The following is a 17,557-nucleotide window of genomic DNA, read 5'->3' on the forward strand; positions in this document are numbered from 1 at the left end:
ACCTTTCTGAAAGATGTCTGTGTCAAAGCAAAGAATATCACAGACAGTATAAAACACCAATTCAGCATTTCATTTGTTCATATTTTCTACAGTTTATTTTTGCCACTTTAAAAATGTCACATATCAATTTAAGAGGTGAAAAAAATATTTGTTAAAAGCCAAAACTATCCTTTGCTAAAAAATAGTTAAAGGAATAACCTTTACCTGAACAGCATTATGTATTTTGAGGTGAAAGTATCAGACAGCAAGTGGACTTGCTTTATATAGGTATAATTCTTCTAAACAAGATGTTCCCTGTGGTCAACATGATTTACAAGCAACACAAAAGTCTGTTCATCCACAAATTCAACACAACTGCTTACAAAGAAAAAAATGTCAGAAAACATTCTGTGTGAGCGCACCACAGAAAACAATGTGGCTAAGAAAAAAAAAAAGCCAGACAAACAGTAAGATGTATAGATCAGCAGGCAGGAAATACATGTTCAAGCTGGAACTTACCACAACATGGAAAAAGCATTTTTTTATTACAGCCCTGCCCATCTGTGATTAACAAACAAAAACCAAGCACACAGCATCTGTGTTCTCTCTTCTTAATGTCAGCTTACAAATACTGCAAAGCAACTATGATCTTATACATCTTCCAAGGCAACGTGTTGTCTTTCTGAAAGGCCAATGTATTTTGTATGGATATAAAGATGGATTTGTGGCTGTCGAACACTCCATCTGGTTTCTAAAGCTGAGCAAACACTGCTTTATTAAACAGTAAAATAAAAATATTTGACTTAGAACTAGATCCACATGTAATCAAGCACCAACAAGTAGGCATTTACTACATTACTGGTATCTTGACGCAACATTCTGTGTACAACTTCAGGTATCAGTTAGAACATCATGTCATCTAGCCCGTCCTCCATGAACTTCTTGTAAATTGCCATAAACTTTGCAACAAATGCTTCCAGATGATAAATGGCTTTGCTGCCCAGTTGCAGGCGGTGTTCATAGAAGGCCGCCATCTGTGCAACTTCTCCTTTCAGTTGTCCATCACAGTTATTTAGAAGTTCTGTCAGGAGGCCCTAAAATGGGAAAAAAGGAAAAAACAGGACAGTATTTGAAAAATCAGATACTTTTTGTTAAGAGGATAACCTTCTTTCTCTGAAAATAGCCAAGCTATGACAATAGTTCACTCATTAATCCAACAGCAGAAACATTCAGGAATAATTTACTGGAACTATTTATGCCTTAATAAAGAAAATAAATTAATCTCATCTCCAAATACTGTAACCTCTACTGCATGGAGGCACATGGCCCTGGGGAGAATTCTTACCAAGATAGCAAGTGTATTAAAACCACTTACTTGTATCTTGCCAGCATCGAGCACAAAGATAAACAGCATTTATAAAAAAAAGCAAGGAAAGGGTTTATTTAGAATTTAAGTGTATCTGTTTATATTTACATACATATTTTTGTGCAGACACAATACAACTTGACCACAATACTTTAGTCATTACAAAACCCCCAAACGCATTATTTTAGATCACAGACAGCAATAAAATCATTGCAAATCCATCTGTACTAAAACAGTCAGGATTAAGTGAGAAGTATCTCTAGATCATTTCAAGTTTATGAAAATGGAGAGGGTAGAGAATATGCACCTTTTGCCTCCCCAACATAGCAATGCAGGATGCACTAACCTACCATAAGAAATGAAGGTTAAAGAAACATCTAACTACCAAAAATGTCAGAAAACAGAAATCAGTTAGTGTGAAAAAAAAATTATATCTGAAGGCAGAGTCCACCTAGGTTAAGCTGCAAACATTATCTTTAATCTTTGTTCTGCTCTAGATGTCTTCAGCATCCTTTCATCATGCTAAAAATAAGAACATACACGTCCCACTTGCTTTTTTCCTCTCAAGATGACTTCTGTCTTTGAAAAGGCCTGCTGCTCTAGCATCCTTCAGCACATCTCTCCACTAGGACATAGCAAATACTGAATTTCAACAACAAAACTTTAAAAAAAAAAATCGTATTTGATTTGATATGAAAACATATCATAATGACTATATGATTCTGTAGGCTAAGTTTGTAAAATAGGACCAAGATGATCAAGTACAACCTTTGATCAAATACCATCAGGCCTACTAATCCATATCACAAAGTGCCAAGTGTACTAGTTTTTTGAACACCTCCATGATGGTGATTCATGTCTATTTGGAAAGGACACAGCTTTCCATGAATATTCGAATAATTTGTGATGTTTTGGTGTTGTTTTGTTTTTTTTAACTCTAGTTGGGACTGTCATAGCATTAATATTTACAACACAATAAGAGCTGGACAGCTGAATTACCTTCATTATAATCTCAGGAGGAATGCAATGTGTCAAGAGTTCATAAAGCCGTCCACGGACCTCTAAAAGCCTGTGGGAAAGACACCACAAAATATGAGAAGTATGACCCCAACGCATTCTAATGTATTTTCACTACTTGTGAAATATGTTTCAGGAAAAAGTCAACCAAGCAAAGTTTCTTTTCTGCTTTTGGCTTTGCATGTTATTTTAAACCCAAAAGCATTGCACAAGTCAACTTCAATTCAATGCTGCATATCACCTTTTACTCAAAAGACAAGTTACACATACTCTAGTTACAATGGTCTCAGTTAATCTAGAAGCTACAAGGCTATTAGAATTTGTCTCAGGCTTGTGTTCCTTTAATTCCTCTTCATATCTAAGTTATTATTCATGCTTAAGATTACTGAGGAGACACAAACAAAATTGATTAGCACCACAGGATTCCTTTATGCTGTTTTTCTGTTTCCTTGTTTATAAAAAGGGGTAAGATTATTAGGTGGCCAAAGTGACACAGTTACCAATGCTCAGCTTTTGGTATCAGGAGGTCAGACACTACAAGCATTTAAAGTAAGTAACATTTCATGCCCCCCACCAAAAAAAAGACAGAAAACACAACACGCAACTAAGCCTATGCTCACTTTTGATTACTAAGCTTCAATAGGGAAAAGCAATAGCTTTTCATTTCCTGATATTCATTCAGTGTCCTCTGGCAATTTTAAAGCTCACTTCCTCTGGCTGCAAAGTACCATCTCCAATAGAATTAAAAGAAAATTACACATAACTAAAGATGACACATTTTTTAAATTCAACTTTTTTTTTTCTTTTTTAGGTTCCAGAACACACCAAAAACATAATTTATAACTCTAAACAAGTCCATTCACCTACCTTTGTGGTGTCTGTTGACCAACAATGGCATTCGCAGTTTCTCTCAAGTAAACTTCCCAGTCCATCTCAGGAATGTCTTGATCAGCAGTAAAAGGATACCTACATAGTAATAAATTTTTTAAAAATTAATATCAGAGCAAATTGTCACCTATTCTAGCGTGGCCTTAGAAGTAAGGTAATTCATGTGTCTGGCAGCATAATTTACATTAATTTTTGTGGTGACTTACTGTTGTACTCTGCAGCACTCACACATAAGTAGTGCTTTCCGAAGATTCCTGCCAGATTTCTCTGCAATCCTTTGAGCTAGTTCCTGAGGAAGAGTCAGGCCTTCTTTCTTACACACACTGGACAAGACATGGCAGATCTAGATGGATAGAAAACAGATATCAGGGAGTACAACACTTAGCAAACCATTCAGCAACTACATATTCTCCTGTTAGAAAGACCAGAAATGGACCAGTCTTTCATAAGCCATGCTTGACAAGTCACTCACCACAAAGAAAAGCTAGGTCACTATGTGAAAGTAAAATATCTCGTAAGTCCACAGCAAGAACTTATCTAGTAGGATTTTTAAATAATTTATATCTGCTTCTATTTTAACATACATCTTCAATGCTGGGAGCAGGCACTCGTATAGCCAGGCATCTGCTTTGAATAGGTCCTATAATTTTTGACATGGAGTTGCAGCACAGGATCAACCTGCATGTCGCCATGTATTTCTCCATTGTTCTTCGCAAAGCATGCTGAGCATCTTTAGTGAGTTTGTCAACTTCTGTTAACAGCACCACTGGAAAAAGGATTAAAAATAGTGGGGTTTTGTATTAATATCAAATCTTTCTAAGAAAACAAATACTTTTGACACACAAGTGATAATACCAGAATGATAATATGCAGAAGAAGGCAGTATGATCCCACAGGCAGGAAAATAAAGATTAAGATAACCCACGCGCCTTTTTTAACTGTACAATCTGCTCCCTCACACACTATATTCACGTCCTGGAATGGCAATTTCTTCAGAGCAGGGTCTGTAATGCTTCAGTGCCAAGAAATAATCCAGATAGGTGTAGCAGCTTTCACCTTGATAACTAGTACAGTAACTTCTTATAGGAGTTTTGAAGTGAGAAATGGAGGAGAAGTTATGGCATAAGGATATATCAAAAAGCAAAAATTACTTGAAGACTTGCCTCAATACATTTTATATCTAAAAGCCAATGTCTTAGCCTGACAAAGAAACAGTAAAAAGCTGCCTTATTATTGTAGCTGCAGCACCTTTCCATGGTCTTTTAAAGAAAAAAAGAAAAATGTATTTAAAAAATGCTTCACAACCATCAGGAGACACCTAATACGAAGCAGCCAACCTAACCAGCTATCTTCTGCAGGTTCCTCCATAGGCAACTGATAGATGGTTCATTTCAATACTCTAAAATGTCCAGAGCCCGGAGGAACAAGTCATCCCAGTATTCTTCTTCCACTTCTGGTTATACACACAGCCTAGCAATATCAGACAGCTTACAAGATACTTTGAGGGATATAGTATAACTGCAGCTGTAAGGATATATACACCAGTAACTGGTAGAGACAATCAGTGTCTAGCAGCTCAGGTGAAACAGTACTTTCTGAGAACAGCAAGACAGAACAGTAGGAAAATCTGACAGAGTACTAAATCCATGAACATTTTCAGTTAATTTCTGCTCTACTATCTATCAAGATTTCCTCCTCTCTCCTAAAATCCCATTATATAGTTCTGATTTTGCTTTCAAGTTAGTCATTGGGAGGAAAAACAAGCATCTTGGAAAATTCAATGAAAGTCTCTTAATTTTCTTACCAAGTCTCCCTCTGTACACTATGGATAAAAATCTTCTAAATGGGAATAGGTTTGTTTTTACCTGCATAATGCATGAAGGTACACACATGAAACAATGAGATAAAATTTCTGAAAAAAATCCCAAGTTTAAAAAGCCCTTCACTGGTTTTAACTGTTCTACTCACCTTTAAAATCTCGCTGAGTACTTGTCTCAAGCTGTTGGGACTGTGCTACTGTCTTCAAGAGTTCCTGAATTACTACACGGTCATTGTTTCCCGCATCACTGTAACAGGAGTTTGAATAAATCTTGTTTTAAAACAACTTTATATTGCACATAAAATATATCCCCCTAACCAACCCCCTGATCAACGGACTCAACAACAAAATTCAGAAGTTGCTAGGGTTAGAATTAAGCTCAACACACATACTTTGTTGAAAGTTACCCTCCCAGTAAAAAGAACAACCCAAAGCTTATGCAGGCACAGCTGGATTAGTAGCACTGTATTGAAGAGTAGTGAAACCATTGTCAAATTAACTCATAAAAATAGAACTTATTCTTCTGGGATAAGAAATCTAAACTTTTGTTACCTATAACCTGGAGAAAGACAGACAATGTGAACACTTTCACTCATTATGGAAAGAACAATTAAGTCTAACAACATAATAGGATGCCTGACTCAATGGACTCAAAAGCAGGGGGCTTTTTTCCCCACCAAAAACTAGATGTTATGCCACGAACAACGTAAATTCTTAATGCACACTTGAATAGCAGAAACACTGAAGTTACAAGTTACTAGTAAAACACTGATACTGAGATCCTATTACAGCATTAGGCTTGCTTTTTTCCTCTAGGAAGGCAGTAAAAAATGGGGAAATTCCTCTTGCCCCTTCTCTTCACTATCCACTACAGTAGCATTGCACAGCTTTCTCAGTCCCCAGGTTATAGTAGCTCAGCTAGCTTGACTCAGATTTGACAACCAGAGGGAACTACTGACTTGCAAGGTGGATCACCAAAAATGCAAAGAAAAAGGGGAAAAAAACACTGCCTATTTAGCATCCCAGACAATTGCCTTCACAGAAGCAGCAGTAGCTCTGCTATATTTCACTGGCGAGCAAATGAAAAGACATTTGTCTGCACTGTTCTCTTCACCACTCAACCAGACCTTCTCCATTATTGCCAAGGAGAAGGCAGCAGAACAGAGAAAGGCGTATATGCTCAACAATTCACAAAATGCTCCATGGGCTACACTGACTTGGACTGCAGAGCTCTCTCCTTCAGCAAGGCAGCAGATCTTTGCTTTTGTATTTGTGCTGTAATCAAAATGAAACAAGCCTTCCACTACAGTTCTACTTATGAGCTATGCCAGCTGTTAGAAATGGAAAGTGATTAAAATAGTGTTCTAATACATATATTATTTTCTGCAGCAACAGAGAACCCAGAGATATAATTTCATGACAAAAGATTATCCTTGGTATCATGTGACCACATCAAACATTCTAGGAAAACAATAAACAAAGGCAGTTACCAGACAAGCATTTGATTTTTATTGCTCTTTATTCTTTAAGGATGCACTAATTCAGCAGAACCCATTTTAAAGCATCTACCCAAGCTAGTCAAGTGACCAGAAGACAACACTTTGGAATTCAGACAATATCCTCCTTTTGAAGGAAGAAGAACATTTCTGTTAAATATTAAATTTCTATCTAATGTTAACTAAATTTAAGTTTCATAACACAGTCAGTATCTGCAGCGTACTTCCCAGAAATTCATTTCCTTTCCCTGTTAGCCATTTATCACATTCCATGTTACTCAAGATGCACAACATCATTTCACTGTATTATAACTCAGTCAAATTTCACAGGCGACAGTACAGCACAGGCAGGTTTACTGTCTGGTCAGACAAAAACATGACAATTGCTTGATACTTAAAGCCTATGAATCAATATATTGATTCTTAATCAAAACTCAGCACTACTATTATGTACAACAACTACTATTACGTACAACAACTACTACGCCAATTCTACACATGTTTCAAGCTCTAAGTACTCTCTGCAATGTAACAGAAGAAGTATTAGTAGTATCAGGTTATCAGAGCAGAAGACTTAATGGTGACGCATTTTATACCATCAAAATGACATATTCAGTTAACTACCAATAAAACTCTCAGCTTTTATTGATAAACTATTAATTATTTGTGTCTGTTTTAGAACACCAGCAGATATTCAATAATCAATACACAGATTAGCTGCAGAACAAGATTTTTAAGGGGATCTGGCACATGAGAATAGCTTCTAAAATGCAAAGCAGCATGAGCAAAGGTTTAGCAGTAAGCACAAAGTTACTTCAGGGTACACATTATCTCACAAGTGCCACACAGACAACAAAGCCAACATAACCAAGGTCTCCCAGTGCACAATGACATTCACTCTTATGTGACTTAAAGCAACGTTACAGGTTTCAGGTAAATACAAGTATTTACTTTGGGTCAATGAACTTATCAATCGGTGAACTATTACAATTTCACAACTGCCAAAGAAGACATATAGTAACACATTCTAGCTTCTGTTGTTTAGATCAACATCTGACCTCACTCAAGACAGGATTCACAGTATCTTTTGGTGGTGTTCTTTCTTGTACTTTAAACGCTTTATTTGAATAGTTACCGGGCAAATCTTGCTTACTTTCGAATTCTTTTAGTTTTGTACTTGTAAGAGAACTAACAGTATGGAGGTGTTAGTTCCAATAAAACTTCTCAATATCAACTGAAACGGTTAAGTCTATGAATCCAGAATTGTTTGTTACCCAGTCCTCAACAAGAGCATGCTTATGTGGTTAGTTAAGCAGAACATTAGCATCTTTAGTATGCAGCAATCCCAATTTCTGTTCATTTAGAGTTGTTCAATTAAAAATCCTCTCCCTGTTCTCATTTGCAGATCAAACCCATAAACCATTATCTAATTTGCTCAGGCAACAGACTGGGCAATCAGTCTCTCATATGTCCAGGCTGAAACCACCTACAACATGACCATTAGCTTACCTTGGAAGTGAGGCATTTTTACTGTACACTTACCTTGGGTTAACTTCAAGGTGATAATTACTTGCAATGGTGCTAATTTCAATCTTCTTTTTAGAAGGTGCCTATATAGAAAGTAAGCATGTTAAGTCTCAGGAAGTGTTCTAAAAATCTATCTTACAGACTACAACAGGCAAACCAAGAGCCTCAGAGATCAAAGAACTGCTGAGACACTGGACTTGCGTATCTCCTATGCCTCCAACCCCACCTCCAAAGGAAAAAAGGAGTACTGACACATCATCCACCTGTAAAATAGCAGCAATGATTATTATAGCAACACCTGCTATGTATTACTGCATACTCCAGTTACTCCACAGTTTTGTAAAAGAAGGATCATTACTGGCATCAGTTGTTCAAAATAAGTGACACGCTGCCCATCCAAAGAAAAGTTCTGGAGGCAAAATTGCTGGACAAGCCCGAAGTGGCTATTAACTTCTCCTGCCAAAGAATTTCAAGTCTCTACTTTGTTTGAAGAAAACATTACTATTTATAGCAGCACCGAATTTGGGTCCAAACAGTTAAATATATTCTACATTTCTATCATCCAGTTTAAATATATTATTTATTCCACCACTGAGAATTAAAAAGAAAACATTAAATAACCTATTTATCAATGAAGCCTGATAATCCCTTGCTGGTTAAGCCTCCTACAGCAAGGATTTTTAAGAGGTAATATATAAATGCCTAAGATCAGGGCAGATAAAATTTAAATTGATTTTTTTTTTTTGCTAATGCTGAAATTGCCACTACGAGAATGATAAAACAAGGTAAAACTTGCATATATGCAAACAGCAGTGCTAAGAATTTAAAAAATAACCCTTATTTCTACAGACAAATTAAATTCTATACATTTAATTCAGAACTAGTCTGTCATGACAGATGCTACTGTCCAAACCAACCTGTAGACAACAAATTAAAACCCCCATCCCAAACAAAATAACACATAAGAACAGCCAGCCAGGCACAGAAAACAGAGAACCCCACATCCTGAAGACCTAAGGAACAAGAACATTTGGAAAACTACTTGTTCATATAACCAAACCAGTATGATTAATTACACAAAGAAGTTTGAATATACTGAGTGGGGAAAAAAATTAGTTTTAAAACTCAAAAAAATACAAAGGCTCACAACAGAAACCTGTCAGTATATCCATATTACTTCATAGCAGATGGGAGACTTATTTTTTTTACCGTTATACTCTGATGCTCAATCCTCAGTTTCTCCACTCCTGCACCATACAATTCCCTTAACAAGCACATTATTCTTGTCTTTTTTCCAGCTCCTGATGGTCCATACACCAACAGATGAGGAAAGTCACCACACTGAACCTGAACAAAAAGAAACAAGATTAGTTAGTTATAACAGTATTTTCTTTAGAAAAGAGTATGCATTCTTCCATTTTCACCCAAGTTTATTTTAAATGACTCTTCCAGCTCCATGATAACATAGTACATAGACTTAAAATTGCTGAATGTTCCTGCAGCAACATTTCCTATAGAACATGTATAACTTTTTTCACTTCAAACACTTCATCCCACAAAAAATTACCCCAAACAAACCAACAAACAACGAAACCCTCAAAAAACCCATCCCAGCATTTACATGCTTTCCAGGGTTACTAGAATGACAGCTGCAATAAACACACGGTAAAAAGGCTTTAAAGAAAGATTAAAATAGACACACATACATTTATGAGAGAGAGGGAGAGAGAGGGGCAGAGAGGGGCAGAGAGGGGCAGAGAGGGGCAGAGAGGGGCAGAGAGGGGCAGAGAGGGGCAGAGAGGGGCAGAGGGAGAGGGAGAGGGGGGGGGAGAGAGAGAGAGAGAGAGGGAGAGAGAGAGAGAGAAGGAGGGAGAGAGAGAGATCCAGAGGAGAGGATAGAGAGATAGAGAAGAGAGGGAGAGAGAGAGAAAATTACTTCGGAGTTTCATTTGCAAGTTTTGAATACAGGCAAAGGAGTAACAGGTAGCCTGTGTTTAAATGAAGTCAGGCTGGAAGGGACCCCAGTGGTTCATCTGATCCAACCTCCCTGCTCAGGCAGGGCCATCCCAGCGCACATTGCATCCAGATGGTTCCTGGATATCTGCCGTGAGGGAGACTCCATAACCTTTCTGGACAGCCTGTTCCAGTGTGCGGTCCCCCGCACAGCAGAGAAGTTCTCCCCCATACTGAGGCGGAATCCCAGCTCCCGAGGGACCCTCCCCGCGGGGAGGAGAGGACCCGGAGGCCGCAGGGCCGCGGGCAGTTCCCGGTGGGGAGGCCGCCGGAGCGCGGCGGCCCCGGGCGCCCATGCCTGCCTCACTGACCAGGTTGCGGAGCCGCGCCGCCTGGTCGCGGTGAAAGTCGAGGCGGCTGAGGGCACCGGGCCGGTGCTTGTCGGCCCACAGGCTCATGGCGGTACAAAAACCCGCGGCGGCGGAAAGCGCGCCCGCTACGGCGGCCGCCGAGGGACAAACCGCAGCCGTGGCGGCCCCGCCCCCGCGGCGCTCCCAGCCCAGGCCTGGCCGGGCGGGTGATCCCGGCGGTCCCGCTCGGTCTCAGCCGGCGCTGGGTTTCCCCCTCTCGAGCGACAGAGCGAGCCCTGGCAGCAGCCGCCACTGCGCTCCGCGAGGGCTTTACCGAAATAGCCCCATACCAGTCACTGTGAAGGACATGAACTCTACACCCACAGCGAGAACCACCACACTGGCTCCCCGCCGGGGCACCGAGCCCTCCGACCCCCATTTGAAATCGGTCCTCTTACGGGGCGTTTCACGGAGTCACAGAATCAGTTTAGGTTGGAAAAGACCTCTGGGATCATCGAGTCCAACCTGTGACCGAACACCACCATGTCAACTAGACCATGGCACTGAGTGCTACATTCAGTCTTTCCTTGAACACCTCCGGGGAAAGTGACTACACCATCTCCCTGGGCAGCCCAGTCCAACGTCTCATCACTCTTTCTGTGAAGAAATTGTTACTGATGTCCAACCTAAACATCCCTTGGTGCAGCTTAAGGCTATAAAGAGAGAGAGGGCTTATAATTAGGCTGTAATTTGGAATATGCATTCTCCAAAACCCCACAACACCTAAAAAAGCTTGTGTTTCTTTTTTGTTAGTTAGTGGAGATATCACTGTTATCTTATTAATAATGTCCATTGGGATCTGACAACATCCATCTTGCCATTTTATTCCTGAAAACTGAATCTTCTGTGCTGGTCCCTTTACCTTACTTTGTTTTATGGCAAAACTAGCTTTCAGAAGGATTCAGATTGTTTTCTTCCACTGCTCAAAAACTTCTGCCGTGTTGCCCCACACAATTATATCACCAATATGTTGCGGGTGTTCCAGAGCTTCACTCTGTTCTAGTGCAGTCTGAATCAGTCCATGGCAGATGGTAGGGCTTTGTTTTCACCTCTGGGACAGTCAATTCTGTGGGCACTTTTCTGTGTCAGTGGAACATTGGTCCTTCATCTTGGTGTTACCCTGGGTTTGCTGCCTCATTATAAATCAGTGGGTTGCCTATTGGCTATGTATTGCACAGTGAATTTGCAAGCTCCGTCTATGTGTGTGGCTTTATATATATGCAGAATATGTATGCAGAGAATTACACAAAGCATATGTATGTAACGGAGAAACTCTCATTTTGTTTCTTTGTGTAGTATCTCTAATAAATTAAGCAAGTATCTCTAATAAATTAAGCATCGTGCACAAGTGATATTATTTGAAAGTAGAATTCTATGAAGTGATGAAATACAGATATACACATGAGTAGTCTGAAAAGTGTCAAACCTAATTTTTTTATGATTTCTGTGAAAAAAATTATAGTTAGATGAAACGTTCATGTGACTATTCATGTTCTACCAGCTCTGTGTGCACATTTATTCACACAGAATGCACAAGGAAGGTAAGGGCTTCACTAACCAAGACATTCAAGTTGCTCATAAAGATCACAAAAACCTACTGGAGGCACCAGGTAGTAGAGCACTTCCATTGATACCATGTTTCATGTTTATCTGAAATAGTTACATTACTTACTTTCATAGACACTCATTAATCAGCTTTATTTGCAGATTGCCATGAATTAGCAAATTCAACTACCTGAAAGGAGGTTGTAGGCAGATAGAAGTCAGGCAACTAGTGACAGGACAGACTTAAGCTGTGCAAGAGGAGGTTTAGGTTAGATATTAGGAGGAAATTCTTTACAGAAAGGGTCATTAGACATTGGAATGGGCTGCCCGGGGAGATAGTGTAGTCACTGTCCCTGGAGGTGTTTAAGGAAAGACTGGATGTAGCACTCAGTGCCGTGGTCTAGTTGACTTGGTGTTGTGTCGTAGGTTGGACCCAATGATCCCAGAGGTCTTTTCCAACCTCATTGATTCTGTGATTCTCCTGTTACTGCTTTGTCAGCACTGTCTGGGTACATGACTGAGTCTGTGAAAGCTGCAGCAGCAATAACCTGCCTGGGGCTTACCTTCACATCCTTTGTTATACTCAGCACCACAGAGTGGCCTGTTCCTCTGCCATTTTCTACTTTCACATTTTGTGGGTCTACAGTGTTTCTCATGTGTACCTGTTCTCTCTGCTCCACACCTGTGTTCTTCAAAGTAATCTCTGAATTTGACCAATAATTTCTTTGGTATCCTCTTTGATTAGCTGTATTTATGACTTGCCTTTTTGTGCTTTTTCAGATCCTTAGCTCATTTACCTGACTTTTTAATAATTTCTGAATTATATGCTGTTCTTCTTGTGTCTGTCAATGTCATGCTTAACTTAATTGCAACTTCTTGATAACTCCTTATAACCTACACAGTTTTTCCAGCCTCCAGAGAGTTTTTGCTAACATATACCAGCTTCCAGCAAGAGCTCTGACAGGTACTCCAGGCTTTTAAAGTATCAGTGAAAACAAATCTTCAGCAGGCATGACTCAGTCCAGAAGGCTTTTAGATACTTTCAGCTCCCGAAGAGATCAAGGAGTGAAGGCATGTAGCATCTCTGAAATACCCTAGTCTCTTTTTATTATTAGCTCTATTTATTATTAAACTTCCATAGTATTTCTTCTTATCCCGAGGAGAAAATCTTGAATATTGTGCCCTACTTCAGCAATGGATTTAAGCATGGGCTTACACTTATTTTTTCAGTAATTTCTTGCTATAGAAAGTAATTAGGCAGATGAACAAAATTAATTTGTTAAGTAAAAATTTTATCATTTTAAAACTTGGTCCTGTTTGAAGCATTGCAGTTCTGGCACTTTATATCTGATTAAAATGAGCTATAATGCTTTGGTTTTCTGCTTCATTAATTTTTTAACTTCACTATAAATGTGAACAAAAGTAAGTAAATATCTAAAATGGAATGGTTTGGCCAAGTGTTTTACAAATAAATTAATGTGAATAATACAAGACACTGGCAATTTCAGCTGCAGGCACAATTCACTCAAATATAAAGACTGTTAAAATATGTCTTCACTGATTTTGTTCAGTCCAGCAGAAAGGTCAAAAGGTAAAATGACTTCTCTGCATGAATAAGCTAGACAATGTATCTGCAAATAGAGATTTTAACTACAAATGGCATTTTGAGCCTCTTACTACCAGCAGGCATGTTATTAGAAAGGGACTCAATGTCAGGCACTATAAGAGAAGCTCCATTTTATACTCAAATTGAACTAAAACTGTAAGACCTGAGTCCTGTGCTTTTACATATGTATAAAAAGTAGTTTTTAACCAACTTTAAACTGTTTATTGAAACAGTGCTAGAACAAATTAGAGCATTTTTCTAATGACCTCCTAAATATCTTTACAGCATGATTGGTGCTAGTGATCCAAGTAGCCATTAACAAGTCCAAGTACTATTTTACTGTACGACTTGTGTTTTCCAGACAGAAGACTGCTTGGCTTCCTTTGATCCTTCAGGCTGTTTAGCTGACTGAGATGGATTTTTCTTTTCAGTTTCAAATATTTTAGCAGATCATTGCCACTCTGTTGGCTGTCACTCCACGTTATGTCAGCCTGTCGCCATCAGAGCACCTATATTGCTGCAAGAAAATTGTAGCGTGTCAAGAAAGACCAGATCACTAATTACAATGCACAGAAAACAAACACAAAACCAAAAAGACCTTAATAAAGTGACATCTGTTCTGTTGGTGACATGCTGATGTCATGCAGATTGAGTACGACAGTGGAAAAAACATTAATGGTGATAGCCAAATAAAAATCTAAACCAAATATATCTCATATAGATTGGCAGCATTAAAGATGCTTCTTTATAAGAGATGTAGAATCAAGAAGTCCTTTTTCTTCAAGAGTCTTATGGTTTGTCTTACAATCCCTTATTTAGTCTGGAAAATTAAAATAATAAAAACATCATAGAAGTTTTCCATGCAGGATGAGGCAAGCTAAAAAGGTGTAAGAAGATATGTTTTCATAACCTCTGGAAGTGCATTCTGGAAAAGGCTACAAAGATAATATTGACTTGGAGTATACATTGGAGGATACATTCTGTCCATCAATCATTACTGTAAAATCTTTTGTACATTTGTCCATATGAAAAAGATTAAAAAAAGCCCTTTCCTAAAGATGTGGAAAGATGAAAATAATTAGGTGTATTTAAAAAACAACAACAAACCAACCAACCAACCAAACAAAAAACTCACAATACTTGTTCTGATTTAATCAGTACTTCATGTTCTGACTCCTGCTGCTAAGGACCAGACCCTGCTCAGCTTCCCTAGTGTCTAGTGTGCCTGGAGAAGTAGAAAAAAAGGAGATATGTTTTTTGTTCTTATGGTCTCTGTGGTTTCAACTGGGCATAGCTGAGCAAACCTAAGACCTTTTTTTCAGCATTAAGAATTGTCCAACAACACATTTAAGCAAGATTTACAGCAGCATAGTTAATCATGATAGAAAAACATAAGGAGGTAGTTGAAGTTGTTTAAATAGACTGAACATAAATTCAAACATCTGTCTGGGGACATGTAGAGTTACAGATCCTTTCTTCAGATGAACTACTGCTATATTGAATAAATACCCATTTTCTACTGAAGGTTTTGATAAAAATCATAGGCAGTTTTCATATGTAATTTAGGTCTTTCCCTCTGAGTTTTATGAGGTCACTGACTAAAAGGTACAGTCACGTGCTTGAGTTTCCACCAGCCTGCATTTTGCAACAACAGAAGAACTGCAAGAAAGGAAGCTCTTGTCCACTTGGGATTGAAGATTTAAGTTTAAGTCTCCTGAAAGTGTTCTGAAAATTACTCAATAAGTTAAGAAATATTCAATATCCTTTTCTGGGTGTATTCTAAATAAGACTTATGGAAACTAATTGTGAAGCTCTTTAAAGAATAGTATGCTGTCAGATATTTGAATATATGAAGAAACATTGGAGCTTGACTTGTAATTAGGAATCAGTTTTGTGAAGATGTTGATCTATGACATTTTTTGTCTCTTTCTAGGCAAGGGTAGGTGTCGCTAACAAATGACTGAGGATTACTCTTAAATCTAGGTGGTTTGCTTCTTTTCTCATCAGGTCTTGAACTAGAAATTTTTTTATTGACTTGATCTACTTTTACAGTGAAAAAAATTATGAAAAATACTGCATTTTTGCAAAAAATCAGATGAGTTACATCCTAGGTGCCTCTGCCCGTAATATCCTAGCTAATGTGGCTAAGATAATGTGTCTTTTACATTTCTAACATTTGAAAACTCTTTTTCTATATGTAATCTTTTTCTCTTGATAAATGTCTTAGCTCCTTTGAATGCATAGAATATTAATAAATTAAATTCAGGCATCTCTAAACACATCTTGGTGTTTTTCCAAAAATGGCAATAAATGTGGCATGGAAAAAAATCAGATTTCTATTGAATTCCTTCAAAGTAAGTTACTAGAAAACGATGTTACCCAAATCCATATCTATCCTGTGCCATTGGCAGAACACAATGTTTGTCCCTAATCATGGTTTTCATAAATTTGCTGAAATTCAAAGGTTCTATAGCACATGCTATGTTTTATGAAACCAGTAATCTTTCAGAGCTTGACTATCGTAATTTCATCTCCTATAAAGTAATCAAATTATGCTTGTTAGATCTCTTTTATTCAGACCACAGCAGTCTTGTTCATGTCCCTTAATTTGTCTTTTCCCTTGTAGAGTAATTACATTTTTGTTGAATCAATGAACACACTGAAGCTTTTGAATTTCCTAGTTTTCTCCTGAGGCTCTTCATTTTCAGAAGAGTTTTCATCTTAAGTTCAACATCAGTTTCAGTAAATTTTACTAATCTTTCAAGTTTTGTTTTGACGTCAGTTAGTAAACTCATCAGAGGTTTATACAGATTTACTAACTAATCTGAGGCCAGCCCTGTTCATGTGTCAGTAGGTGGAATCTTAAAAGCAGTGTATTCTCATATCCCCACTGTAAATGTGTTTCTGTTATAGACATGTATAACAACAGAACATGCTATATCATGCTACGCTTCCTGGTTTTATATATTAAAATGTCCAATACACAATGACAAAAGAAATCTGGAGTAGAAATTTTGTTTGAAAAACATTTACCACAGATTTATCTGCCTTTGGTAACAGGATACTTCTGGACATAACACTATGACCTAACTGTGGTCTTGGAAAATCACCACAGAGCAATACCGACTATGAAAAGCTGTTAGATATGTCTTCATAAAGCTGCATTGCTATTGATGTGAATGGGAATGAACGTCAATGAACGTCCCAGAGCTCCTTATGCTGCAAGGTTTTACCAGCTGAGATTAGATGACTGACTTCCTGTCTTCTTCAACATTACAACACTATAAGGACAAAACTCCAGCTTTTCTTTCTGTTGAACAAAAAGAAAACTGTGTCATGAGGTCTTCTGATCATTCCTCTGGTTCTTATGTTTCTTAGGCAAGGGCACTTTAAAATTAGTGGGTTTTGTTGAAGTAGGCAATGTAAAACACGTCTCTAAATGCTAAACACTCTTTGAGGAACAGTATGCTGTTGAATTTAAGGAAAATGAGACATAATAGATCAAATACTTTGCATTAGTTCTCTTCATCTATTTTGTCCTTCCACTTCCTCGGGTATCTGTCTTAATTCACATTTCCTTATAGTGAAGAGAAGAACTCATCTTCAACTGTGTGAAGAGACTCTTTTCAAACTTTACTACAAGTAGTACCGAATTCACGTGAATAATTTGCTGTGCTCATGGCAAAGCTGTTCTCTTGTTTCATTTTGCCTCAGGTGTCTATCCTTTGGAAGAATCAGCTTAAATCATCAACATATGAAGGCCTTGAAGAACCATTAAGTTCATCCTTCAGGTATGCAGTTGTTAAAATTTATGGGTTATTTTCTAGCTGCACATATGTGACTGCACTGTTTGTGATAGAGAAATAAGGTGCATGGGCTAACACTTTATACCTTTTTCTAATTATTTAAACTATGGCTGCCATGCTTCTTTCTCTTCCTCTCCTCCCAAAT

At 38.1% G+C, this 17,557-nt stretch overlaps 1 protein-coding gene across 3 annotated transcripts; it reads right to left on the minus strand.

The window, feature by feature from the left end:
• Positions 1 to 505: 505 nt before the first annotated feature.
• Positions 506 to 10,541, minus strand: RFC3 (replication factor C subunit 3). Of its 3 annotated transcripts, none has more exons than XM_027713494.2 (9): positions 10,417 to 10,541; positions 9,302 to 9,439; positions 8,108 to 8,175; positions 5,219 to 5,316; positions 3,835 to 4,016; positions 3,457 to 3,593; positions 3,230 to 3,328; positions 2,345 to 2,414; positions 506 to 1,073 (listed from the first exon to the last, which is right to left on the minus strand). In XM_027713494.2, the coding sequence occupies exons 1-9, from the start codon at positions 10,501 to 10,503 to the stop codon at positions 882 to 884; spliced, it is 1,071 nt and encodes a 356-aa protein (XP_027569295.1). In that variant the 5' UTR covers positions 10,504 to 10,541; the 3' UTR covers positions 506 to 881. The 3 variants fall into 3 exon arrangements, with proteins under 3 accessions (XP_027569295.1, XP_039242800.1, XP_039242799.1); XM_039386866.1 differs by lacking the exon at positions 10,417 to 10,541 and adding an exon at positions 10,073 to 10,140; XM_039386865.1 differs by lacking the exon at positions 10,417 to 10,541 and adding an exon at positions 10,029 to 10,047.
• Positions 10,542 to 17,557: the final 7,016 nt, after the last annotated feature.

The sequence above is a fragment of the Pipra filicauda genome, unplaced genomic scaffold (genome assembly GCF_003945595.2).
Source record: "Pipra filicauda isolate LSUMZ 115617 unplaced genomic scaffold, ASM394559v2 scaffold50_size3627746_pilon, whole genome shotgun sequence".
In the NCBI taxonomy this organism is placed as follows: Eukaryota; Metazoa; Chordata; class Aves; order Passeriformes; family Pipridae; genus Pipra; species Pipra filicauda.

Bases quoted from the DNA above. Each gene is read 5' to 3' on its own strand.
- RFC3 (XM_027713494.2), bottom strand. From the start codon at position 10,503: ATGAGCCTGTGGGCCGACAAGCACCGGCCCGGTGCCCTCAGCCGCCTC. The intron at 8,176-9,301 runs GTAAAAAAAATA...CTTTCTATATAG, and splicing joins TTGAGCATCAGAGTATAACG to GCACCTTCTAAAAAGAAGAT. The intron at 2,415-3,229 runs GTAGGTGAATGG...TCTTTCCCACAG, and splicing joins GGTCAACAGACACCACAAAG to GCTTTTAGAGGTCCGTGGAC.